This window comes from Trematomus bernacchii, unplaced genomic scaffold (genome assembly GCF_902827165.1).
Source record: "Trematomus bernacchii unplaced genomic scaffold, fTreBer1.1, whole genome shotgun sequence".
NCBI lineage: Eukaryota > Metazoa > Chordata > Actinopteri > Perciformes > Nototheniidae > Trematomus > Trematomus bernacchii.
Genome location: NW_022987828.1, coordinates 6,280,344 through 6,287,612, shown reverse-complemented (window position 1 = coordinate 6,287,612; position 7,269 = coordinate 6,280,344). Strand labels below are relative to the sequence as shown.

The 7,269-nt window shown below is 38.6% G+C and overlaps 1 protein-coding gene across 2 annotated transcripts; it reads left to right on the top strand.

The window, feature by feature from the left end:
* Nucleotides 1–235: 235 nt before the first annotated feature.
* Nucleotides 236–5,230, top strand: eloal (elongin A, like). Of its 2 annotated transcripts, XM_034151858.1 has the most exons (11): nt 236–335; nt 1,112–1,168; nt 1,254–1,366; nt 1,460–2,327; nt 2,415–2,520; nt 2,599–2,766; nt 2,852–2,949; nt 3,694–3,874; nt 4,033–4,147; nt 4,625–4,731; nt 4,959–5,230. In XM_034151858.1, the coding sequence occupies exons 1-11, from the start codon at nt 258–260 to the stop codon at nt 5,018–5,020; spliced, it is 1,953 nt and encodes a 650-aa protein (XP_034007749.1). In that variant the 5' UTR covers nt 236–257; the 3' UTR covers nt 5,021–5,230. The 2 variants fall into 2 exon arrangements, with proteins under 2 accessions (XP_034007749.1, XP_034007750.1); XM_034151859.1 differs by lacking the exon at nt 1,254–1,366 and having other exon boundaries at nt 242–335; nt 2,199–2,327.
* The last annotated feature ends 2,039 nt before the right edge of the window (nt 5,231–7,269 follow it).

Here is a 7,269-nt window from a genome sequence, read left to right as displayed (position 1 = left end):
GCCTAAAGTTCCTAGAGGGCCCCGCAGGCTTGTTGGAAAGTTCATTTCCTACTTTACATAATTAAGTTCTCTATAGACACACTAAGTGCATTTATTGTGTCATATATTTCACGTACAATCCTTAATTGTTTGATATTTTCTTAACCATGTGTCCCACTCCCACATCGATTAATTTATCGGCTCCGCCCATTATAATAATGTCATCAATGGGGGCGCGCTGCCCGGTGTGAGTGGACGGATGCACGTGAATCACCGTGATGGCAAGCAGCTCTGATGTGGTGAAGAAAGTAGCGCGGTACAAACTTCAGCTGACAGACACTGCAGAGTCTGCTACGGTAGATAATATTCATTTATTTCTTGCCCACAACAAGCAGAGCTGATTGGAAAAGTTCCTGGGTTTAGGGATGAAAATGTTTGCAGTAGGCCAACTACCGTTTAGTGAGTGCATATGACACGTCAAACAATTGGTGCAGAAACACTAATGCTGGTTCGGAAGTTTTTTATTACAAACTCTGTGGGCTCTTTTACTTCCTGACGCTCTTCTTGTATCCTTGATAATGTGTAAAACAGGCTGATTGAGAGCTGAGTGCCAATGACACGTGCCTCCTGCCACACAGCGTTGTAGGCCCTTCGCTGTGGGTCAGGCTGAGTGTTTTCAATGGGAGTTGCCCTCCTGCTATATTTGGCAACTCCTCCAGTTGTTCAACTTGTGGCTGCTGTCCATCATCAGTGGAGGTTGGGCGCTCTGCTGTTTAACTCACTTTTATGCCTAGATGGACTTAAACAATTGCCAATATTTGAAATAGATTTAACCTAAATTAAATACAAAACGAATTAACGTGTAGGAGCACAACCTGAATATAATTGTGTTACACACTTTATAACTGGCAGCAGCTTTATCCATTTATAGTTCACAGTAAAAGGAGCCACCTAAGAGGGTGTTTGAGTTTCCCATACATAGCAACTGCTCTAAATGCACACTCAGCAACTGTGGTGATCCAAAGCCAGGAATACCATATTTGGCATGACAGGTTTTCCTTGATTCTAGTAGTAAAACAATCATGAAAACCATTTCAAGCAATAATGAATGTTTTTGTATTTCTCTTTCCAGGTTGTAAAGATTTTGCGGAAACTCAAGGATCTGGATATTACATTTGACATTCTTGCTGTAAGTCTCTGTTAATTGACTTTGTGTTAATATATGAATATTTTCTTTATTTTCTTTGACTGCTCTGTGTCTGCGTATAAATTAGGAAACTGGAATTGGAAAAGCAGTTAACTCTTTCCGGAGACATAAGCAGGGGGGAGAATTGGCCAAGTCGCTAGTTAGGGGTTGGAAAAACTTGGTCCCCAAGGAATCTACAAGGTGACACATAATTTAACATATCCTTAATTTAACAGTTTACTGTAATTTCATTCGTTGACATCTTAATCTTGATTTGTTTTTTTCTTGATGCAGCCACACAGAAAATGGGATTTGCGAGAGTTTGCCTGGTAAAGACCAAAAGTGTCCAAATAATGGAAGTTTGACAATGGAAGATTCAAACAATAATTGCTTACCATCTTACAGTACTAACTCATCAGATGAGGCCCTCTTCAAAACAAGTAATGCAAAAGCTGATACAGAGAAACAATGTAAGGTAGGGAAAAGACACAAGGACCAGGATGAAAATCAAGGAAAAAGTCAAGAAACCCAGGACATTGTTCAAAATGAGGTCTTGAAAAAGTACATTAAAACCAAAGAGGATCAGATTGACGATTATGTTGTCTCCAAAAAGAAGAAAAGTGATGAGAGCAAAAGAAAATCAGGAGACACTGTAACTCTGCCTCAAAACAAAAACTCAGAGGACACTCATCGAAAATCAAGTTCAGAAAAAAAATCAAATAAGCAACAAAAAGAATCATCCAAACAAGCCAAAGAATCTTTTTCATTTAAATCCATTGAAAAACATTCAGAAACATTCAGAAAGCTAGCTAGTTTCAAACATGAAAGATCTCCAGAAATATCTAGGAGCTCAGAGGGCCAAAACAAAAAAACAAGTAAAGAGACGCAGGGCCCTCTAAAACACAAATATGAAAAAATGGGACATTCAAAAAACAAAAAAGCCAAAATAGAGCTCAACGATGAGAAAAAGGGCTGTGAGGAATCATCCTTGTCTTTTGAATCTTTCTTGAACTATGATGGGAACGCTTCCAAGAGAAAACAGAGATCTGGAGTGAAGAAACCTTCAAAGACAATCAAGACTGTTGTAAAAGCAACACAAGATGCTGCAATACAACCTAACAGGTCACCTATGATGTCCATAAATAATACCTCGCCAACAAAGGTATGTTTGACAATATTCTCAAAAGTTACACTTTTAGAGTTCAGGCTGTGGTTGAGTAAAATTGACTTTGAATCATTAATGTTTCAGACGTTTAAGGAGTCTGTAATGGAACTGATTCCATTCGCCATTCCTTTACCCGATTTGCTGCCTGAATGTGAAAACCAATTCACTGTTGATTACTTTGAGAAGAAAGGTACCTTATTAATGACAAACACAGCTGTACTTTCAGATTGGTTATGTCGTTCTTGACACTCCTTATTTTGTCTTAAAGATGAGAAGGAGCCTGATTTCTGTGAAGTCTCTGAGGAGTCTGCAGGCTTCACCGGTCAACGCCTGAACAAAAAGATGCAGGTGTACTCCGGTGCCAAGACCATCTTTCTCCCGGCCATGATGAGCTTGCACCAGCAGTGTATCCGCACACTGCAGAATAACATTAACTGTGAGTTACGCAAAAAATAAGCTTTTCTGCTGATCAGTATGTCAGTTTGTTGGATTTATATTCAGCTGCAGGGATCTCTCCTCAGTGCTTTATGAAACGGGCGGAGTCCCGTTTAAGATCCTCGAGCCGGTGTTGGAGAGGTGTACACCCCAGCAGCTGCTACACATAGAAGAATGCAACCCAGTAAGAATGTGAATATGAATACATTTAATGCAGACACACACTTGGTGGCCACTTTATTAGGTACAACTGCCTAGCTCTGCATTGGACCCACCCTTTTTTTATGAATATGTTACTTTTCAGTCCCTTGTGAGTATTAATGTTTGGGTAAATCGTCTTATATGCAAAGTCAGACGCAAGTCACATGAAGTGTATACGTTTTCAAGTAAAAGTCCTGCATTCAAAATGTTTCTTAAATAAGTAACCATTTTAGAATAATATATTATATTAGTGGATTAAAGTTATAGCTGCAATAAAGTGATTAAATAACTTATACTGCTGGCTTAATTTACAATACTAGATCATAAAGTGTTTTGTATCAGAAATCTGCAATTTAAGTAATCTTGTATAGTAATTTGCCTCATAAATGTAGTGGAGTAGAAGTATAAATTAGCATAAGGACCTCCAAAATATACTCGGCTACAGTATTTGGTAAATGGACTTAGTTACATTCTACTATTTGTGTCTAGTTTAAAGTAACCTCTCTGACCACATGCTTTATGCTGTGATGTGCCAGATTTAAAGGAGCTCTGAAGGCTGTTAATTAGCAGGTTTACCTACAGTGGCCACTGAGTGTATGTCAGTTTTTTCTGCAATAAACGAAACTCTGTAGACCTTGGGTAGAGATTAGAAGTTCCTGTAGTAATGTATATAACTTAGATTGAGATGTCTATCGGTTGTTAGCCCTTTATTTTTTTGTTTCCACAGATCTACATCGGAGAGACGGATCACTTATGGGGGAAACATTGTCAGAGGGACTTTAAAGACTCCAGACTTCAGGAGTATGAATCCTGGAAAGAGATGTATGTCAGACTGTCTGAGGAAAGGGAAAGGAAACTAAAAAGACTGACAAAAAGCATCGTCTCTGCAAATTCTACCAAACCCAAAGGTGTGTGATGTTCAGCATTTTGTGTGGATCATGGTAAAAGTTCTAATCAAAACCATACAAAATGAAACAATTATTAGTTTATACACATTTTGTACTGTTGAAAAATAAGATGTAGGCCTATCGTAATGCACACAGTGACCCCTTTTTCTTTTCTTTAGGTCGGCAGGTGAAGATGGCATTTATTCACACTGTTGCCAAGCCACCGAGAGATGTGCGAATTAAGCAGGAACTTCATGGAACTGCTTCTCAGCCTCAGCCTCAGGTCAGGTGCAGGTGGGTTTCAGCATCCTAAATATAAAGAAATATCTACACAGGTTTGATGATTAGCTTGTGGTTTTGTTTTTTAATACTTTTTTCAGGTATGTATATATTTTAGCAATGTTCCTTATTATAAAGTTCATAAACAAACAACATTTTAAATCCCATGGTAGGGTATTGTTTTTGGCAAACGCGTAGTAAGCCTTATGCTTGCTCTCCACTTCCACATAAAAGCCCTAGACTACAAAGTGATCTCTCATCAACAGCAGCTTAGTGAGGTCATAACCTGTGGGCTGAAATGCTTTTTGGGTGAGCTTAGCTAAACAGGAATTAGAGCAATGTGTCTCGCTTCCTTTTTGTTTTCACATTATTGGAAGATATGCTCACTAGCTGTAGTGATGGAGACTCATTTGACATGCATTGATTTTGTTTTGTAGATAATAATTGTGTTCATAGAATAATGCACTGTATTGTTATTTCTTCATTTACCAGTGTCAAGGCTCCGGACAACAGACCGAAGCCGAGTTGTAATGAGCCCAGCAGGTCCAGCAGCAGCAGTTCAGGGCCAAGCAATACACAAGACCCTCGCAAAAAGACAAGTGAGCGTACAAACAATTACTGTAGATGCAATGGTGTTACATTTGCTTCAGCTGTTCAAACTGACAATTTAATTTCATGTCATCTTTTTTTGTCCAGTCATACTATGCAATTTATTTCATTTTTAAAGAAATCCGTTTTGGTTATTTGATTTCAGGTCATAATGAAAGTTGACTAAACATTTTACTTACATTCTTACTACAATTGTTTTCCCCTTTTCTTCACATAGGAGTTGCTCCAATGATGGCAAAGTCTTTAAGGGCATTTAAGAATCAACTGGGGCGCAGATAAATGCTCTAATATGATCTGGTATATTTACAGTGTGTGGATGTGGGGGGAAAAAGCTCTCTGTCATGCATTAACTTTGAACAATAGAAGGCCTGTTATCACCTTAGATTGTTTGTTGTTTGTTGTTTGTCTAAATGTACAAGCATTTTCCATTATTTTTTTTCTCTGTGAATTTCCTTTACTATTAAAGGCACAATGGAAAGAGCAACTTTATGTGATTTGATATTTTGTCTTTCAGTCTGTTTGAGCTAAACGATGTTGCTTGAGCTAAACAAGGGTATGATTTAATGGGGTGTGGCTCCCTCTATAGGAAGTGTGTGTTTTTACTTATTACATTTCTCCCACAATCTCTTTACCACACATAAAACCTCGGATTGTCTCGATAAATGCAATTTTATACATGAATGTGTTTTTTTAAAAATAAAATTACTTTAATATATTTTAACTCTAAATGTAACCACATTCAACAATGAACCCTTAAAAATAAGTGTTGAAACTTATAACAAACTGTATTAAATACACACATAACATAACTAGGTTAATCGCTTTAAATGTTTTTAAATAGCCTACCAAATTGTTTGTGTTCCAATCAACCTGGTTTTAAGGCAAACTATTTTGAGAAAGTTCAAGTTCAACAAATTGTTCCACATAATGAAAAGAAAGCAGTTATTTGTCGGCTCACTGTAATCTCTGTTTTTATAGGGAAAGGCATCTGCTGTCTGCCAATTCTCAAGGACCCTTCCTGTCTATTTTAGTTTTTTAGGACAACTGTTTGAGATATTAGACGGGAAGGCTTTGAAACTGAAGCAGCCTTCAGCACCACCTGTGGCAGTTTGCTAAGACTGCAACAATAATCTATCTTCACGTTACATTTATTGGTTTGAGATGGGCTGCTAGTTTAAATTGTGTATTTTTTTACACATCTTGTGCTGTAACTAAAGGAAAAAGTCTATTTTTATCATTCATTTGCTTATACCCGGCAACCAAAATACCTGCTTATTTATTTTAAAAACCGATTTTAAAACTACATTTTTTTAACTGTCTTACACTCCAAATGTCTAGAGGTATATAGCTTTAGGTTTAAGCATAAGCCAGACCTTACTTACCTTGGAGAGGGTTGGCTGTATGCCCTCATGGTAAATTACAGATTTTCCTCTGTTCTGAGTGCTGAAGGTGACCTGACCTCTGCCCTTGGAGAGAGATACCATTTACTTTTTTTTGGATATTAAAATGAGGCAAAAGCTATCATTGGGCCTTTCTTATTTCTCTAATTTCCCCTCCTCGACTCCTTGAATCCTCTGTCCTCCGGTAGTGTCCCGGAAATGAATTTCGGCGCGCCATGTTGAAGGACATCTAATTTCTCTAAATGCACATCGAGGACCGAGGATCGAGCGTCGAGGAGGCTCTCTGGAGGAGCTATAATCGACGATACACTGATGGGTCCTCCACGGCTCCTTCGTGGGTGCATTTCCGGCAACAGAGATGTTTCAAAGAGTCGTAACGCACGGCCGGACTTATCTCAGCCAATGACAGCTCTGCATGCATCCCCTGGATATTATTTTATTAACTGCTTTCATCGTGACGCAATGTTTTCAGTGAGAACAGCTGTGAGGTCTGTGCAGAAAGCAGAGCAGTGTGTATGATATCACTCAGTATAACAGGCCTACATTACTCTCTTTATTTGCTTTAGTTTAGTAGATATCTACAAACAAAGAGTCGATATTTGTCTAAAACCATTTAGTGCTTCACATAATAAAACACAACAGCTGTATCCTGATATTATATGCTTTAGGAGCTGTAAGTGCGTGTTGTACTGTGTGTGTATATATGTGTGTGTATGTGTATGTCCGCATCTGTAGCCTGTTGTCTCATTATACCGCACTGTGAATGAATTAAAAGTAAATCTATAAGTCATCATGAACACAGTCCTGTCCATCAGACAGAGTGCTGTGCCTCCTGTCATCATTAATGGACGTCTAAAATGACCGCTCAGAGGAGAGGATTTCTCATTTCTCTAACCGCCTGCTGCTTCCCCTCCTCTCTCCTCGACTCCTCCGCTCGCATCTCCTGTGGGCGGGACTAAGACACGAGGATAGGAGTTGAGGAGGGGAAATTAGTGAAATGGGAAAGGCCCAGGAGTTAATTTTTACTTGTGCAGGATGTGATGAGTCAATTTTAAAGAGACTCCAAAACATTTGTTAACTGATCAGGAATTGGACACATTCCTGCATTTGGACCCAAAGTAAAGCTAA

What these genes read in the sequence shown, in the direction of transcription:
- eloal (XM_034151858.1), top strand. Translation starts at nt 258, where the DNA reads ATGGCAAGCAGCTCTGATGTGGTGAAGAAAGTAGCGCGGTACAAACTT. An exon ending in ATAATACCTCGCCAACAAAG is followed by an intron (nt 2,328 to 2,414) that starts GTATGTTTGACA and finishes TTAATGTTTCAG; the next exon opens with ACGTTTAAGGAGTCTGTAAT. An exon ending in CAGCCTCAGGTCAGGTGCAG is followed by an intron (nt 4,148 to 4,624) that starts GTGGGTTTCAGC and finishes TTCATTTACCAG; the next exon opens with TGTCAAGGCTCCGGACAACA.